At 46.5% G+C, this 18,112-nt stretch overlaps 2 protein-coding genes across 15 annotated transcripts in view; one reads left to right on the top strand and one right to left on the bottom strand.

The window, feature by feature from the left end:
- PRRC2C (proline rich coiled-coil 2C) overlaps positions 1–16,449 on the top strand; it is an 87,312-nt gene extending 70,863 nt beyond the window's left edge. For 5 of the 14 annotated variants that reach the window (XM_017664128.3, XM_017664127.3, XM_017664129.3 and 2 more), the window contains 12 exons: positions 647–748; positions 3,777–3,975; positions 4,651–4,851; positions 5,848–5,945; positions 6,316–6,452; positions 9,086–9,317; positions 9,528–9,635; positions 10,511–10,729; positions 11,176–11,279; positions 11,634–11,760; positions 12,593–12,829; positions 14,769–16,449. In XM_017664128.3, the coding sequence (XP_017519617.2) occupies positions 647–748; positions 3,777–3,975; positions 4,651–4,851; positions 5,848–5,945; positions 6,316–6,452; positions 9,086–9,317; positions 9,528–9,635; positions 10,511–10,729; positions 11,176–11,279; positions 11,634–11,760; positions 12,593–12,829; positions 14,769–15,026 (2,022 nt within the window). In that variant the 3' untranslated portion in view covers positions 15,027–16,449. Of the gene's footprint in view, positions 1–646; positions 749–3,776; positions 3,976–4,650; positions 4,852–5,847; positions 5,946–6,315; positions 6,453–9,085; positions 9,318–9,527; positions 9,636–10,510; positions 10,730–11,175; positions 11,280–11,633; positions 11,761–12,114; positions 12,236–12,592; positions 12,830–14,295; positions 14,349–14,768 lie in introns of those variants that run through there. The other 9 variants (XM_073221216.1, XM_017664132.3, XR_001853631.3 and 6 more) reach the window with 8 other exon arrangements.
- Positions 7,148–18,112, bottom strand: part of VAMP4 (vesicle associated membrane protein 4) — a 49,366-nt gene continuing 38,401 nt past the window's right edge. The window contains exon 7 of the mRNA XM_073221217.1: positions 7,148–7,286. Coding sequence (XP_073077318.1) covers positions 7,164–7,286 — 123 coding nt within the window. The 3' untranslated portion in view covers positions 7,148–7,163. The remainder of the gene's footprint in view (positions 7,287–18,112) is intronic.

The raw sequence follows: 18,112 nt of genomic DNA, 5'->3' as shown, positions 1-18,112 counted from the left end.
CAAGTGAGTGAGCTGCCAGAGGCTTAGAGGAAAAGAGATCTGGGTAGTGAGTTTCTTCAAATTTCTAGCAATATTCACTATAATCATGGTATTGCTCTAGCTAAGCCATCTGTTTAGTGTTCCACACGTTCCTCCAATGTTACTTTTGTTCTTGAACCTAGTATAAGAAAGTTGACTATATTGCAGGGAAGAGATTAATTTTTTATATTCACGGTACAGCGTTAAGTGCTTCTGATAGAAAACATGCGAGTCCCATGAATGGTGGGAATCACACCCCTAGAGCCTTGCTACGTGCGTGTGGTCCTGTGAGCGTGCTTGGAGCGCAGGGTCTGGCCCCGTCCAGGCCGTCTGGATTGTCACTGCAGCTGGACAGTGTCTGTGCCCGTGGCGATTCATGTGCATAGAGCACAGCAGCCTTTCTCTAGGTGTGTGCCTCCTGCTCGGGGCTCTTTCTGTTGTTACATTTACAGAAGGCAGAGTGTTTTAGGACTAGTATCTGAGATGCCCAAGAACCACCAGTTACTGTGAGTGTAATGTAACTCTTAACATACTCCTGTTGGTTCCAACGAAAGATAAACACACAGCATCACTCTTAGTGGGGCTTGTGCAACTGGCGTAGACAGTGATGTGTCGCCTGCCTTTCCAGGTGCCCCTGCCTGATGCCCTTCCGCTCCCTGAGAGGGAGGCAGTGCCACGGAGCTCCAGTCTAGCCTCTGTGCCTCCCACCACTTTCAGTCTCACTTTTAAGGTATGTACTGCATGCGTCTCTATGGACCTTGATCCCTGCATGCTGGGGTGTGGCTGACCACCCCTGCCTGTGTTCTCCCTGGCCTGCGGGAGCAGCAGGGCAAGACTGGGCAAGTGGGACGATGCCCAGTCACCTGAACGTTTCACGTGCTCTGGTGCCAGTTAGCAGTGACCTGAACCCTTATATTTAATGTGAGGCTGTCATACCTGTGAGTTTTGTTTTAAACGCACAGGAGAGCATTTACGTTCCATATGTGTACTGATGTCCAGTTAGAGGTCTTAATAATTTGAATATATTAGTTGTATACAGAGAAAACAAACTAGCTTGGTATTGTGTGTTTTTTATCCTAAGTACTAATAATGGTAAAAATGCTAATTTTCTGTCTTAACTATAAATCGTGTAAATTGAAAGAAGATAATGTGGTAATTAGAATGTTTATTTTATACAGAGGTAATTGATTTTGATTTGATTTTTGGATGATTTTTTGAATAAGGCAAAAGATTTTAATTTTAGACGACATAGACTTCTTGATGTCAAGAAGTTCAGGAATTTTTTTTAAATCTCCAGTTTCTAAATTTGAACTATGTTCTATTGTGTTTCTGCAATTGAATTTTATTTGTGAGTATTTTAAATCAGTTCACCTCAAGATTAGTCAGTGGTTAAAAAAAGTGCAGACATGGAATTGGATGGAATTGGATTTTTTTTTTTTTTACCAGCTTTTATCTCCTTGGTGCCACCTGCTCAGTTGTAATCTGTGATCTGGGCAGGTGTGGAGCCCCTGTCACTCCAGGCGCCACAGTGGGTGGTGAGTAGGTCTCCCTGGGGGCCCTCAGGAGAGGGACAGACTGAGTCGATTCTGTTACGCGGCCAGCGTGTGTCTTTCTGGGTCTCTGGCTTCCTGACCACTTCTCCCCCCTGCCCCCCAGCTGCTTTGCAGTGACTCTGAGACGACGCAGTATTGCAGCAGACCACCTCTGCTGGCGTCACCGCGTCGGCACTGCCAGTTCTTGTGCAGCCGTGGCTGCCGTTCTTGCGTGAACGGCTCCCTCACTGTGTGTTGTACTGTGTCTTACATGTGGATCTTAGCATTGTGCTGCTCAAGGAAGGAGTCTTGATTTTATATAAGCATATGTGTCATCATTGATTCTTTAGGCCAGTTGTTAATTCTTCAGAAAGCCCATTCAACATTGCCTTTTTGCTCAATGTTTCCAACACTCCAAAAAAAAATAACATACATTTATAATTAAAATGAATTTAAATTTAATTGTATAAGCTTAAAACTTTGGCTTATTTATACTTCTCCAACATTTCTCTTTCTTTGGGTAATATGAAGTATAGAAAGAAGTTCTGCCTGGATATTATTGACAGTATATTTACCAAGGGGAGAAATGAGTATGGTTAAATAATTGTACTTGTTAGTTTCCTTGAATTTCCAAAAAAGTAAAGTCTAAATTTTCTTGCTGTTTAAGAAGCCAAATGAAGCCAAATGTATGGCCTACATATTATACAAGTTTGATTAGTTATAATTTATGTTCCCAACATGACAACCAGTGTAATAGACTTTGTACTGTATAAAAATTGCTCTGAACTGTAAAGCCACAGGTATTAGAAGCAAACTGCATTTTGTCTTTCTAAGTTTTTTTTTTTCAGCTCTCCAAGACTTGTTTTAAAATAAAAAACCTTTGAAATAGGCAAGGTGATTGTGAGGAAAGTGACCTATATTTTGAACTTACAATGATGATACTAGTCATTAAGAAAACGTTAAATTATATATAGTATGTGTTTTAACAGGAAAGCAGAGAAATATATAATATTTCTCAAATTCTTACAACTAAGGTTAACGTTTTAAAAGTTGTTACTTCCAAGACCTACAGACTTCCCAGAAATGGTATTAAAGTCTTGTTTCAGCTGTATTTTTTAGGTTATCTTGCCCCAGTATTTTGACTAGTAGAACTAAGAACTTCAGAATCCATGTGTCTGTCCGCCCAGATCAAGTAGGATGGACACACCTGGTGTGTGTCTGTGCTCCGTGTTCAGTGCCCACTGGCCACTGCAGTCATGGAGCACTTAAGTGTGGCTAATCCAAGTTGAAGTATGTGGTATAAGTGTAAAACAAAACATAGTGGATCTGAAATAGAGTAATTTTTGAGAATTAAAACATCTCTTTTTATGTTGATTGTAGGTTTTAATTACATTGTAGTTATATTGGGTTGAATAAAATGTTATCATAATTGGTATTGCCTCTTTGTTTTTATTTTTTAAAATGTGACTACTGCTAGAAAATTTAAAACCATACATGTGGCTTGCGTTTGTATGTCTTTTGATAGCACTGCTCTAGATAGATTGATATGATATCTGTTTCTACCTTTTAAGAAGTAGGAGCCTGTAGCTAAAAACCAGTAGCCACAAATACAAATGGTGGCAGTTAGTACCAGAAAGGCTTAATGAGGTCCTGGGTATGAGACGTGTTTCTGTTACACCCAAGCCTAAAACCTCTGTGGTTACTGCCTTTTAAAACACTGAGCATCAAAGCAACCAAACAGAAGGTCCCGTCGTCTGCCGTTTGAGAGCTGTTAGCTTAGGAAGAATGAGCAGGATGGCTATTTCCAGGGGCAAGTAGTACCTTTCCAGCCGGAGTCAGAACCTGTGTCTGTCTTCACGGGACGTGGGATTTCTTCCCTTTCCATACGTACAGCCAGGGGTGGAGGTTTGTGTTGAGCCGACACAGAGTCTGATGGCATTAATCTGACTGGCTTGCCAGGCAGGCGGTCTGCAAGCTCACTGTAGAGGCGTGAGTAAAGCCCGGTGCCTCACAGTTTGATGCAGGGCAGTGATAAAGGGGAAAGTGAAAGGTTTGAAAGCCCCGCGTGGTCTTACTCTTTTACTTTTGTGGTTTTTTAAAGATTATATTTGGAATTTAAATACAGATATATGTATATACACACACATACATATGTGTATATGCATATTATTCTGTGTTAGCAGAGTGATTTTTTTTTTCGCTTTAAAAAATTCCATTTTATTGCAGATGGAGTCTGCACGTAAGGCGTGGGAAAATTCTCCAAATGTGAGAGAAAAGGGCTCCCCGGTAACTTCCACAGCACCTCCGATTGCAAGTGGCGTCAGCAGTAACGCCAGCGGCCCCAACACCAGTTACAGCTCGTTCGCCAGCGCTTCTGTGCCTCAGATCCCGGTTGCTTCCGTCACTCCCACCACGTCACTGTCAGGTAGTTGCTCTCTGTACCTCCCTCCTGAAGTGCTTTAAAATTTCTTAGGACCTTTTCCTGTTGACTGCTAGCATTTATAAAAGATGAAGATGCACGTAAGATCGTTTATATGCAGGTTTGTGCACTTGCGGCCATTCTTACCCCCGCTTCACCCTCTCCTGGTTTTGTGTAGCTTGGCAGATACTGACAGTTCTGTTCTAACAACACACTCTCCTGGACCATCTCTTCTCCCCACACGCGCTCCCCCAGTCCCCATTACAGATGCTAATAAGTAACTGGTGATTCTCTATGTTGTTCTAAACTTTTCTCTAAAATTCACCTTTTAATTCACCTCCTACTTACATTTATAATCCTCAAGGTGCCGTGCTCTGTCCTCCTGTGATCTTGTATTTTACTATTTAATTTCCTCCTTGTTTTAATTTTCTATTGTTTGTGTTTCTCCAGATTTTATAAACTTATTTGCATTTAGTAATGTGCTCCCTCCTTTTATAAGCCACCTCATACCCACTTTGGTCCTGAGGTGCAGTATATATGTAATAAGTACATGGTAGGCACATAGCATGAATGGTAATTTTCTGGTTTGTGGTTGACGCTTGTGTTACTTTACTGCAAACAGCAGTGGCACTTAAAAATGTACTACATTTTCCTCTTATTTTATCCCTCTGACAAATACAGGTACTGGTACATACACTACCTCCTCTTTGAGTACAAAATCCACAACCACATCAGACCCTCCTAATATTTGTAAAGTCAAACCCCAACAGCTCCAGACAGGCAGCCTTCCTTCTGCAAGTCACTTCTCCCAGCTGGGCTGCATGCCTTCTCTGATTGCACAGCAGCAGAGCCCACAGGTCTATGTGTCTCAGTCTGCAGCAGGTAAGACTGTCAATGCTAAATGTAAGGAGTTTAGAAAATAAGAATTTTGTGAAATGCTCATTTTTTTCTTCTCTTCATTACCCTTTCAAATTGAAATGTTTTTTGATCTGCTTTGCAAATTTGTTTCCTCATAAAGTTGATTGCTGTCTCTCCTTGATAATAGGTATTCTGGGGCCCTTGACAGTTGTTTCTTACATATATGTTACATATATACGAGATTAGCGTCTAATCTGTGAAGTCACATGCATTTGACGTTATTCCAGCAAGTCATGAAAGTTTGTTATCTAAAACTTGAAAAATAGATAGTAAAGTTCAGGGGGAAGAATAAACCTAAGACTAGCAAAAGAGAAGAGAATTATACATCGGGGCCGGGGTAGGTTGACCTACTGAATGTCAAAGTGCTGACCTGAGTTAAATAGTGAGTAAGTAAACATTTGAAAACATTCAGACTCTAATGATGTGTATTCAGAATAGAAGAACAGTGAGGTTTGTTCTTGCCTTTCCATGTTGGAAAGGTCGATAATACCCAGTATCTGTAGGATCATGGGTATTGCTAATAAGCTCTTACATGAAAACAGCAGATCACACAGTGGTATGTATTATACACACCAAAGAAATCTGTTAAGAATCTTTACCAGATTCTTTCAGTTACTAAATGTAAGTTCTTCTAAAACATTTTGCTAAATTCTAGTAGTAGATTTGAAATTTGCTGGTGAACGGGTAAGTTCATTTTCAGTTTTAGGAGATGGTGTAAATCCTACTGATTCATACCTCATGGGCAGTATAGGCAGTGTCTTTCCATACCTTCTCAAGTACTCGAGTTCTCGTTTTAACTTGCATGTGCCTTCCAGAGGTTTTAGATCTCTGCATGTTTCTCGTTTTTCCTTGGTTTGTATTAATTTGCATAGGGCTCACTCGATTTGAAATCTGCTAGAAAACTTTGTTTTTAGTTATTTCTGACCCATGCTACTGCTTGCTTTTTCTGACGGTCTGTAGCTCAGATCCCAGCGTTCTACATGGACACAAGCCACTTATTCAGCACCCAGCACGCACGCTTGGCCCCACAGCAAGGCTTCCAACCAGGTCTTTCTCAGGTAAAAATCAGGTCTCTTCCATCTCGTATTTGTTTCTTGGCATTTTTATAATGTAATAGTTATCTTGGGCTACAAATAATAGACTCTTTGAAGTTGTAGTCTGTTACCAACATGGGACAACACATGATTATCCTGGTATGTATGAGTAAAATTACAAAACTTTGCCCAATTTGCAAACCTTTAATGGTTAACAATGTAGAATAAATAATGGGTTGCAAGGAACACCTTAGATGTTTACATTTGGTTTTGTTTTTAAAGGGAGCTGATATGTGGCATTGGTTTTTTATTTTCGTACAAGTTTCCGGTTCGCACCGGTGTTGTTGGGATTTGTGTAGGTGCTGTTCTGGTGATGTTTCTTGTTGCCTTGTAGCCGGCTTCAGTTCAGCAGATCCCGATCCCTATCTATGCGCCACTGCAAGGCCAGCACCAAGGCCCGCTGGGTCTGGGTGCTGGGCCTGCTGTCTCCCAGGCTCAGGAGCTGTTCAGTTCTTCACTTCAGCCGTACAGGTAAAGGCTTCAAAATGACATTTCCCATGTTGGAAACAGCGTAATTGCTGGGCCTTCTTGCCAGCCCAGCTGCTGTTTCTTTGCCCCCAAAAGCTAGGGCGACCCTGTTACAAACTACATTAAATAACTGAGCATGCTGGTTCTGTCCTGAACCGCGGCCTCTGGTGATTTGTCAGATTACACTGACCAAGTCAAGCCTCAAAGCTTCTTGCGGAGGGTAACAATTCCCTAACAATTAGAAATCGCAGAAAACAACTACAAAAGGACCCAAAACTGCCATTTCCCTGCCAACAGCTGTGAATCCAGGCCTGCTCCTTCCAGGCTGAAGATTGGCAGATGACAGCAGTATGCGAGGGGCTGAGGCCCGGGCGGGCTGCAGTGGGAGTGGGGCACAGAGCCACAGATGAGGGGAGGCGGCGGCGGTGCGGCAACAGGCACACCATGTAGCGCAGGGGGCGGTGTTCCTGCTGAAAGGTCAGCTGTGAGTTACCTTTGTAGTCAAGGAAGCAACAAAAACTGGTGTTCATTGAACTTACCTTTTTTATGACAGCTCTTTACATAGATTAACCCTAGCTTACTTAGGATTCACAAAACCTAAAAGATTTAAGGTAAGTTGAATCACTCCTATTTGACATGCATATTTGGGCCTTGAAGAGGAGTGTTTACAGATGTCACACTGAACAGTGGCAGAGCCTGGGTCAGCCTCCGGTGTCAAGCATCTCCACCTGCAGGGCAGAGGCAGGCATGACAGTGGAGCGGGGGTGCGAGCGTGCGCGGTTGCGTCGTGTCGTCGTGGCGAGGCTGGCCTCCAGTGTGCGTGGTGATGGCCCTTAGCTGTCAGAAAGGAAAGGTTTACTTTCAGTACGTTTAGTTTAAGGATGCAAAGGTGACGTGTTTGCTTTTAGAAATACATCTTCAAAGTAGTTCAGTTAGAATTTCCATACTTTATAGATTAAACTTGGCCTCAAAATGCTAAAGCTCATTTCTTTGACATAAATTAATACTCCAAAAGAAGCCAAGTTCAACTAATTAAACCTCGACAGAGCAGAATTACTAATATACTTAATGTGGCTCTCACTTTCATGTTTGACTAAAGATTTTTCAGTGAGATTTAGTACATCTGTATAGTTAGTTCTATAGTATGTTTTATTTTGTGGTATTACTGTCATGTAGTTTGATTATTCCAACAAGTTCTCTCCCAGTACAAGTAAAACTGCTTCAAGTAGAAATCAGAGGCAGTCTTTCATAGCTACTTTCAGGCTCTGTGAAGTTCAGTGATTATTTGGTCAAGCCCCCCATAGCCAATGGGTGGAGAGGCAGTGCATGGCTCCCCTGTATTCGTGGTCCCCCTTCAAACAACTGCATTGGAGCCTTGGAAAATGTGCTCTTTAGGGCCAGAGCAGGGCAGCAGGAATGATGTGTACGCCGTCTGGGGTGTCGCTGGTGCCTGCCTTGCTGCTGAGAGGCATGGGGTCAGGCTTTGGAAGCAGATGTGCATGCCCTCCCTGCTCTCAGCACCCCCAGCCCAGTGTCACTGCTGGGAGGGAGCCCCGAGTTGATACGTCACACAGGTTAGTTCATGACAGCAATGTTGTGTGTTCTCGTGCTGTATTTGAAGCATGGGTTATAAGCAGACATTGTGAAGATTACTTGTGACCCCAGACTAGCATTCCTACCACATACGTTAGTTTTATCAAAATATAATGTTGTTTATTGGTAATACTCTAATGCACTACTTTGATTTAGTTACTTATTCTTTATCTGAGCAATTTTTAAAGTATAGATGGGAAGCCTCTATCCCAGAGGTAATAGGGCAGTGTGAGGTTAGATTCTAGCATTTTATTCTTTAAAAGAAACCTTTCGCATATGCAGCAGTGTCACAAACTAGTCGCCACACTGCACGTGACTTCTCTGTGGCTGGCTTCGTACCTGGAGTTTTTGCCCTTTGACCATAATGCTGTATTGCGTATTTGAAAGTTGCTGAGAGAGTAGATTTTAAAAGTTCTCATCAGAAGAGAAAAGGTTTGTGCCCATGTGTGTTGATGGGTGTTAAGTAGGCTCATTGTGGTGATCATTTCACAATACACATAAATACAAAAACACAAATGAGCCTCATTGTGTTGTACACCTGAGAGTAATACAACGTTATGTGTCCATGACACCTCAGTAAAACAAAAAATCGGTGGGTGACCCCGGTGTGAGCTGCTGCTCTGCTTCATTCTGTGGAGCCTCTCACTGGAAGTGAATAGAGGAGGGGAGCCAGTGAGCTGTGGATCACGAGTCAGAGCTGTGGGTCCCTGAGTCTGGGTGGAACACCGATGCCCAGGAGAGCACAGACCTGGTTCTCAGCTGCCAGGTGGACACGTGAAAAGAAATCATTCTCGTTGTTCAGGGGACACATCTCTGCAGCTTCTCACAAAGAGCAAGCCGTCTGGGGTTTCCTTGTGGGGCTTCACTGGATGTGGGGCTCCAAGTCTTAACATAGGTGCCCAGGTGCCTTAGACGCAGTCTGTTCTCCGCTTCTCACCTGCACTCATTAGGGCACATGGTCATTCGGGTTACTCATTCCCAAGATTTCCAGATTCCAGGGATAATTAACTTCTAAAGAGGTCCTTTCTCCAATGCCCACACAGATCTCAGGCGGCCTTCATGCAGAACAGTCTGTCCCAGCCGTCCGTGGTCCTTTCTGGCACTGCCATCCACAACTTCCCAGCTGTCCAACACCAGGAGCTGGCCAAGGCACAGTCGGGCCTTGCCTTTCAGCAGACGTCAAGCACTCAGCCTATTCCCATATTGTATGAACACCAGCTGGGCCAGGCATCCGGACTCGGGGGTTCCCAGCTGATGGATACACACCTTCTCCAGGTAAGGGTAGGATCATGCCCTGCTGTCATATTCCTGTGCAGTAGTTCGAGAAAGAGTGTTTAAAGAAAAGATGTTGAAGGATAGCATGAAGACCAAGGTCTTCCTTCCTACCCAGTACTAAAACGTTTAGAGATGGTTTGCAAATGACAGCCGTAAGCTGAGTTGGAAACTTTTTATTCTTGTTGCTCTTCTCTTGAAAATCTCTTGTAGGCCAGAGCGAACCTTACACAGGCTTCAAACCTTTATTCTGGACAAGTGCAGCAGCCTGGCCAGACGAGCTTCTACAGCGCCGCGCAGTCGCCGAGTGCCCTCCAGCAGGTAGACCGTGGCGCATAGACCTCCTCAAATCTTACTGGCACTGCGTCGCATTGTTAGGGCTTCTGTTGTCGGGTAGCTTAAATGAGACATGGTGCGGTGGCGCTCACACTCTCCGAGCTGCCCTTGGGGCACCAGGCGTGTGCTGGCAGCGGGCTTGAGTCAGTTCTGGTCTTCACCTCTTTTTGTTCTGGATGGGTTTCCGTATAATGGATCACTTTACAAGGACTCCATGAATGTAAGTTGTAAGCCCTTGTCTGGGATGCGTAGTGCTCATAAGCGAGGTAGAAGCTGCGGAGGACTGCGGGCCACCACCCCGGCCAGCAGACAGGTGGGATGGTGCAGCCGAGAAGGAGGCACGTCTCTTGAGTGTGTGAGCATGAAGGTAGCTGTCAGTGACAGATATGGTTCCTACAGAGGCCAACTCCGCTACCAGTGTCATTAATCAGCTAACTGGAAGCTGGTGGGCTGGAGGAGAGAGGTGAGCCATTAGTCATTTTCTCAACTATCTTCAGTGGCTCTTTTAGGTGGTGACAATTCATAAAGATATGACCTTGTCTATTTGAAAAGTTGTGGCTACTTTCTGACTTTGTATGTCCATTTTGTTGTATTTTATTTACAGTCACTTGATATATACTGTGTATTAATTCAAAGATAGCCACAGTGATATCAGTTACAGTTTCTCCACTGCTAATCTTACTGCACCTTTAAAAACAGAATGGGGGTAGTCACTGGGCAGAAGCTGTATGTGTGAAATGCATTAGTAGATTGATGTACTCCATTTAGAGTCTTAGAAGTGTTTGAAGAGCTCTGTGGTTATGGGGATTTGCACAAACGGATGGGTGTACGTGCTGCAGCCTCCTTCTGCTCACTTCCAGGTTACAGTTCCTTTGCCGGCATCCCAGCTTTCCTTGCCTAATTTTGGATCCACGGGGCAGCCCTTAATCGCCCTGCCTCAGACTCTGCAGCCCCCATTGCAGCACGCCGCCCCACAGGCCCAGGCCCAGAGCCTGGGCCGTCCTGCCCAAGTGAGCCAGCCCTTCAGAGGACTGATTGCCCCCGGGACGCCACACGGCATGGTCACAGCCGCCGGGAAAGTAAGCGGGCGAGGCGGGCACCGTTGCTCCGAGCGCTGGAGGCCCCGTATGTGATTATGCATCTGTGTAGTCTGCAGAAATACAGGGCATCAGTTTACCTCCAGGAAACCTCAGCTTCAGTACACTCTTCATCTACTTTTTAAATATGTTTGTTGCCCTCTGTTTTTTTTACCTAATAACTGAGAACTCATAAATTCTGTGGAAGGATTGGATTTTACATTTTCATACTTCTTTGGCCACAAGTTGGTCCTTGATAATTCCACGGTATTTGAAAACTAATTATAGTATATTTATACTGAGTTTGTTTGCCCTTTTCTAGATTGTCTTCATATATAGAACAGTAAACTTCTAAAGAGGTCCTTTCTACAATGCCCATGCAGATCTCAGGCAGCATTTAACTTCCAGAATTGTGGGAATGTTAACGTTTATTTTATGCTCTTCCTCAGATGTCTGAAATGGAGCTAAAGGCCTTTGGAAGTGGCATTGATATAAAACCAGGCACGCCTCCCATCAGTGGCAGAAGCGCCACACCCACGTCCAGTCCCTTCCGGTAAAGCAGACATTCACACTTGCCTGTAGAATTTCCCAGTGGCCGAGCACCATTCGATAGATAGGTGACGTGTCACCGGTCCTGCGGTGAAGGCACAAGGCGCTCTGACAGTTCTATTTGAAATGCTAACCTACTGTATTCGTTACACTGTACTTTAAGAACATTTTTTTTTAATACAGGGCAGACCTAGCTAGTACTCTTTCACCTCTGCCCCTGCAATGTCTGTCCACCACTGTCGTGTTTGGTAACCCACCATGGTAGGTTCTCATCGGGCACCACGTCTGGCGCGGCTCCCTAGAGCAGCGCCTCTAGAGACCTAGCAGCACTGTACTGACCTGATGGCTTCTCTCCAAGGGCTTCTTCCACAAGTCCGAGCAGCCAGTCCAGCAAAATGAACAGCGTTGTCTATCAGAAGCAGTTCCAGCCAGCCCCTGCCCCTGTGAGGATGGCACAGCCTTTTCCTACACAGTTTGCACCCCAGGTGGGCAGCCCAAGTGGGAAGTGACGTGACCTGCTTGCAGACTGACGGCTCGTCCGGCCTGGGCTCGGGTTCTGTGATCTGCCGTGTGGTGACCAGCATAGAGGCAGGTTCCAGGGAGAGAGTTTCTCAGATTTATGACACTGAGATAGATTCTCTGCCATTTTTGGCTAGATGCAGGTAGTAACTAGTTCTAAAGCAGACAGTAAAAATAGAAGATTCCCCACACAGCTCTGATGATTTCTGTCCTGTTTATCTTTTTTAAGAAGTTGACTTTTCAGAGAAGGGTCCCAGTGCTTAATGTTTTCTAGGTTTTAAGTGGTTTTTTTTGTTTTGTTTTGTTTTTGTTTTTTTCAGATAACTATTTGTCATTGAGGTTAAACTGTCCGAAGGATGTTCTGATACACATGTAAAAATATTGGCTTCCCTTCCCTTTGCTAATGATATGGAAGGACTAATAAAACTGATAACTCACAAACGAGAAGTGGTTCCTGAGAAAACACGTGTTTGTTGAATTAGTACTGTTCGGATCGTGTTTGGTATAGGCATGTGCCTTTTCTGCAACTATATTATTTTTAAAAGACATCCTGATGAATAGTGTTCCCATCCCCCCTTCAGAGCTTATAGCTGGAATGCTAGAACCCCCCTCAGTGGCATAGCTCACTCTGCCTAATCTTTGTCAGCTCTCCAGGCCTGTCTATGCTTGGCCCCTATAGCGGGGTGGCCCAGACCCACACCTCTCCCTGGCACTGTGGGCACAGGTGTACTCTGGGATAAGCCAGCCTGGTGCTTTTTTTAACAGTTCGATGTTGTATGTTTTGTTTTTTTCACTCAGATTCTCTCTCAGCCTAACCTGGTCCCTCCATTGGTAAGAGCCCCACATACTAACACCTTCCCAGCGCCTGTTCAGAGGCCACCAGTGGCGCTGGCCAGTCAGATGCCTCCTCCGCTGACCACAGGCCTCATGAGCCATGCTCGTTTGCCACATGTAGCCAGGGGTCCTTGTGGGCCACTCTCTGGAGTCAGAGGTAATCAGGCCCAGGCTGCGCTGAAGGCCGAACAAGACATGAAGGTTAGTACAGCGTTAACAGCCAGCAGAGCACGAGTCTGTCTCTGAACCATGTCTTAGATGCCTCTGGACCCATAACCGCAGACCCGGGCGCTCGCCGTCTTAGCGCGGACCTAATGAAGCTAGCTGCTTTTATCTGTTCCTTTCTGTATTTTATTATTTTTCCTGTCACCCACACCCTACCTTTTTTTTTTTTTTTTTTTTTTTTGCAACTACAGTCAGCAAATATGAACATTTTAAACTGTGGCCAAATTAATCACTTATAAAATAAGTATTTGAGGGAGATCTGAGTTTTGCTGCTACACTTTTTGGAAGAGCACAAGAGTCATACATATTATAGGCACCCCCCCCCCCCCCCCCGTTTTTTCTTTTACTATCTTTCCTTTTTTTTTTTTATATACCCCCATCCCCATGTTTAGGATACAAATCATGGTTATGTGAGACTCTGGAATGGGCTAGACGTGTCACACATCTTGATTTTTCTTCCCTCACGAGTCATCCAAGTATAGTTTTCTTCTCAAACTGTTCCCATACCTTTTTTGCCTGCCACCTTGGACTGTGCCGACACAGGTCGTGTGGTGACAGGCGAGGGGCTCGGGAAAGCGCCCTGGGGTTCTCCGTGGCAAGAGGTGCCTGCAGGTGTGAGGCTCACTGGCATGTGTGGGGGAGCGCCCTCAGGCGTCTGCGTGGGGCGGCCCTGCACGCCCATCTGCCATTCGGCAGCTGGGCCTGGGCCATTGCTCCTGCTCAGGCGTGGCTTTAAGGGGTGTCTTAGTGGTTTTGCCTGTGTCATCACCAGATGTGTCAGGTCAGACTCGAGCCCAGAAAAGCTCTCTGCTTTCAAATAGGGAGGTATTCCCAGCAGTGCTTTCTGGTTAGAAACAATTTATGATCGATCATCCTATTAGAGAATTTGGTGGGCCAACCAGAGTTTCTGGGTTGATATCCCTTCTTTCTGATCCAGAATAATTTAAATTTAAAGACTACCCTTCAGTGAAACTCCTGTTAAATACTATCTGCTTTTATTAAGGCTGTGTGCCTAGGGCTTCCATCTGTTCATAACTGTTAAAGATACTAGTATGTGTGGGAATCTTTGGCCTCAGTCTCCAGTCCTTTCCTGTCCCCTGGGCACCTGACTCGTACATTCCCATGTTGGGATGGCCCTGGAGCTTAATGGGGTGGAGGGGTGTCCATCTCTTGGGGATTGCTTCAATCTTTGGGGAGTCCAGGTCACCTGTAGACCGTGAGGGGCTTTTGTTACATGAAAAAGGTGTAGTAGGAACGGGAGATTAACTATGTGTGTCCCAGTGGTGTAACTTACAGGTTGACGTAAGTATGTTTGTTCTTTGGGGCACATAGTCAGTAAAACTAGGAAGTAATTTCACCGACTCAGAATGTGGTAGGAGCTATCAGAACTTAGTGATGAAGTGGAGTTGCAGTTACTAACTTCTGATGCTCTTCCCCTGCAGAAGAGAGCTGTGGGAAGAGGACTCAGCCACCAGACATTTGGTCCTAGGTGTTGGTAATGCCACGATATAAGTGCTTCCTTTTCGTTTTATTGTAGACCACATATTGATAACTAGACATTTTAAGTGTTAAATATGTTTTTACAAATTTGCAAGCAGGCTCCCTAAATAAGATATTATCACTAAGTTTTATTCCCCAAAAAATGCAAACCAACAGCAATTTCTATTTCATTACATTTTTAAGAGGGCAAACTTTGAAAAGGTGGGAGGTGGTCCTGTTCATGCTCTTTAAAAAGCTCATGGGATGTTTTTACAGATAGGAAGAAATCTGTCCATTAAAAGCTGAGAGATCCATGCAGTTCTTTTGGTTTCGACCGAACCGATGTGGGGGAAGTGATTTGTGGTTGGCGAAAGGACTGGAGCTGGTGGATGGACAGGCTGTGCTGGCGTTTCAGTTGTTGTTTCTCATTTTTAAGGCAAAACAGAGAGCAGAGGTTCTTCAGTCCACGCAGAGGTTCTTCTCTGAACAGCAGCAGAGCAAACAGATAGGAGGCAAAGCCCAGAAGGTGGACAGTGATTCCAGTAAACCTGCAGAAGCCCTGGCTGACCCCCCAGGTGTCTGTCAGGAGAAGGGAGAAGAGAAGCCACCCCCTGCACCAGGCGTGGCCACCAAACCTGTCAGAACTGGACCAATCAAACCTCAGGCCATCAAGGCGGAAGAAACAAAGTCCTAGGGGCTGTGCTTTACTGCAGGGCAGGGACTTGGGGAGGGGAGGGGAAGGAGGGAGAACGAGGCAGGAAGTGCCAGCAGCCCAAGGCCAGATGGCCTCTGACCTCATCCCGCAGATGCAGGAGCCACTCACACTGACCCACGGCTGCCGCACCTGCTGGATACGACACGCACTCTTGATGGCCGCGCACCTGCAATCCACATCCACGTAAGATGTGCGCTAGCTCCTTGAGAGCCTGTAACCTAGAACTCGAGTTCTTCTTCGTTAGAAGAAATACCAGAAGTGGGAGGGAGGGAGGGAGCTGACCCCGCAGAGGCGCCGAGGCGCAGCTCAGCCTGAGCGGGTGGTGGCCCCGGCCCTCAGGCTCCCTGGATGCAGTCGGCCTGGGCGAGGTCCTGAAGGTGGAGGAGCCCCGTTTTCCCGCGGCAGCTGCGTGACGACAGCAGCTGCAGTCGGAGCACGGTGCTGGTCGGCTCCTGGAGGGTGCGGGGCTGCGGGCCCCGCCGTGCGTCCATCCGGAAGGATGCTGGTGCTGCTGAGGGGACCCTCAACTCCTGCCTTCCACGGGGCTCCCGCCTCTCAGACACGGCAGGTTGGGAAAGTGCTGGTCAGGCTGGGTTGCTTACCTCCACCCAGTCATCTTTGTATGAATCCCGTGGTTGGTGTGGTCTTTGTTCTGTCTTGGGTTTGTTTGTTTTTTTTTAACGGTTTTTAGCTGGCAGTAATGAAGAGCGGTGAACACCCACAGCTGTGCCGCTCAGAAGGGGCCCATCGGAGGAGGTGCCCCCCCACCAGACGCAAGCTGTCCCGTGGGCCCTCTGCTGGGGAAGAGGGCCAAGCCCAGTGGTGCCTTTCGGTGCGCCCTGGTCCCCTGCGTGGGGGTCTGCTCGTGTGTGTTGGCTGTGAGCGCAAAGCCTGCGCTTGCTTGGTGAGACCACGGGTGACCCTGCTGGCCAAGTTGTTCTAATGATGTGCGCTCGGCTCTCCTTTCTGGACGGGGCACAGCTTGGCTGTCTTCTGGGGCTTTGGGGTTTTTACCTTTTGTTTTTGGTGGAGTGTGTGCTGTATGTGTCTAGTTCTGGTCAGACGACTGCAGGGCCTTGGATAAGCTTTGCTGCTATTGATGCGTAACATACTGCTATTGGTCTTTTTTATATAAGTAAATAAGTAAATATATATACATATACACACACGTATAATTTGGATTTTGGGGAACTGGCTGCCTGTCCACTTGGGAGACGTGTCCCAGTTGTACCGTGTTGGGTCGCATTGTACAGAGATTAACAGCCATATTGGTCTAGAAATGTTAAACATAATTTTTTCCATTTGTACAGGGGTCAGGGGTAAATGCACTGTATTAAATATGTAAGGTCTTATCTACATGGGTTTGATTACAGAAACTAATAAAGTATTCTCTAAATAATGAGCCCGGGAGCTGCGGATCCATTCCTAAAGTCTGAAACGAAAGTCTGTCATGTACCAAAAACATGACCAGGACTGCAGTGCGCCCCAGGGAAGAAAGGCCCCCAAGGACGTGGCTTCCAACCCGGAGGAGGCACAGAGCTCATGGGCGAGCAGGGTTGTCCCGGGGTCAGACGTGGCCGTTACCAAGGCAGCTGCGCTTAGTGTAAAGCAGCCTAAGGGGGCCAGAGAAGTCTCGGCAGCACACGGTGTGGAGGGACGTCTCACCTGCCCCAGGCAGAACCTGAAGGACCCCAAGTCGATCTTGGTGCTGACACATTCACAGTGTGACCACCTGCTCAGGCCATCACAATGGCTTCGTTCTGTCACCTCAGTTGGTAAAGAAATCAGGAGGGATTCCATTTTAATTGCACTAAGTCCCAGTTCCAGACCAAGGGGCTGTGTGCTGCCTTTGCTCATGAGCACCATGCTTCTTCAACACTTAGAATACCCGAGTACTGTAAGCCCTACCTCCACACCCAAGCTCTCCCATCTGAGGTCATGGGAACACGCTCCGGGCTGATGCAGAGGGTAAGGCAGGAACACGCCCCAGAGCTGTGTGGCTGGCAGGGACTGGGCGTGCGCTGCTCAGCTCGTGTGCTGACTGGACATCACAGGTCCCTTGGGCCCTTTGCCTGCTGGGATCTAGGATGGGAGACAACGGCGACAAAGGCCAGTTGGTTGAAGCAGGACATTCGTGTGGGGGCTTCTCTGGATTGGTCTGGTTCTCTCGACACAGTGGGCTGACCCAGATAGCAGCTGACATGGGTGTGGCCACGTGACCTGAACATTCTCTTACCCCTTGGACTGTCCTGGTGGGGGAGCGGGGCGTGTTCTGTTCTTCGTAACAGTGGAGCTTCAAGACAGAAGGATGGTGCTGGGGGCATGGCAGGGCGGGGGCACCGTGGAAATGCACTTGCTTGTCTCCACAGTAAAACCAGAGAAAGCAAAGCCCCAGCGTGCCCTCGGCTGGAGGGAGGGTGCAGAGTGGGCAGGAGCAGAGTTCACCCGGGTTAAGGGGCTGAAAGCGGCCTGGTGGCTGGTGGCTGGTCGGATGGAGATCGGGAGGTGCAGGTGCCGTGACCACTCCGTTCAAGTGTTTAGTTCATACAATTTAAGGTCTAGTTTCTCTCCACTCCAGATGAAGCCTGGGCTGTTGCTTTGAGCTGTCTGCTAAGCTAGTTTTTTACAGATGTTAAGTACAGAAGTCCTTTGAATTTTTATAGGTGACTCCCCCTTAATTTTTTCTGCTTCCTTCCCCCCCTCCCCCCCCGAAATTTGATGAGAGTTTTTTAGACTGAAACTGATAGAAATCACCTAACAACAGACTTCACAGCCCACTAACTGGGGCATCAGAATGTGTTAAACTGGCAAGTGGTCAAGTTTGGTTAAGACTTGCTAATTTACTCCATCTCCAATTTAAGAATTATTTTAAGAAACACTTTCTCTCCAGTGGGGGAATAGTGTACTGGAGGGGAAGGGGATTTACCAGGACTGCAGTTGAAGTGAGAGAGCATCTGGTAGGGTCAGGCTGTAAGTGTGAAGTGCTGGACAGAGCCGGGAGTCGGGGGGGGTGAGGCACTGTGCCTGGGTGCCCCTGAGCATTGCCCTCAGCGGAAGGTAATATT

This window comes from Manis javanica, chromosome 14, assembly GCF_040802235.1.
Source record: "Manis javanica isolate MJ-LG chromosome 14, MJ_LKY, whole genome shotgun sequence".
In the NCBI taxonomy this organism is placed as follows: domain Eukaryota; kingdom Metazoa; phylum Chordata; class Mammalia; order Pholidota; family Manidae; genus Manis; species Manis javanica.
The sequence above is the reverse complement of the archived record's forward strand: the minus strand, read 5'-3'. Positions and strand labels throughout refer to the sequence as shown.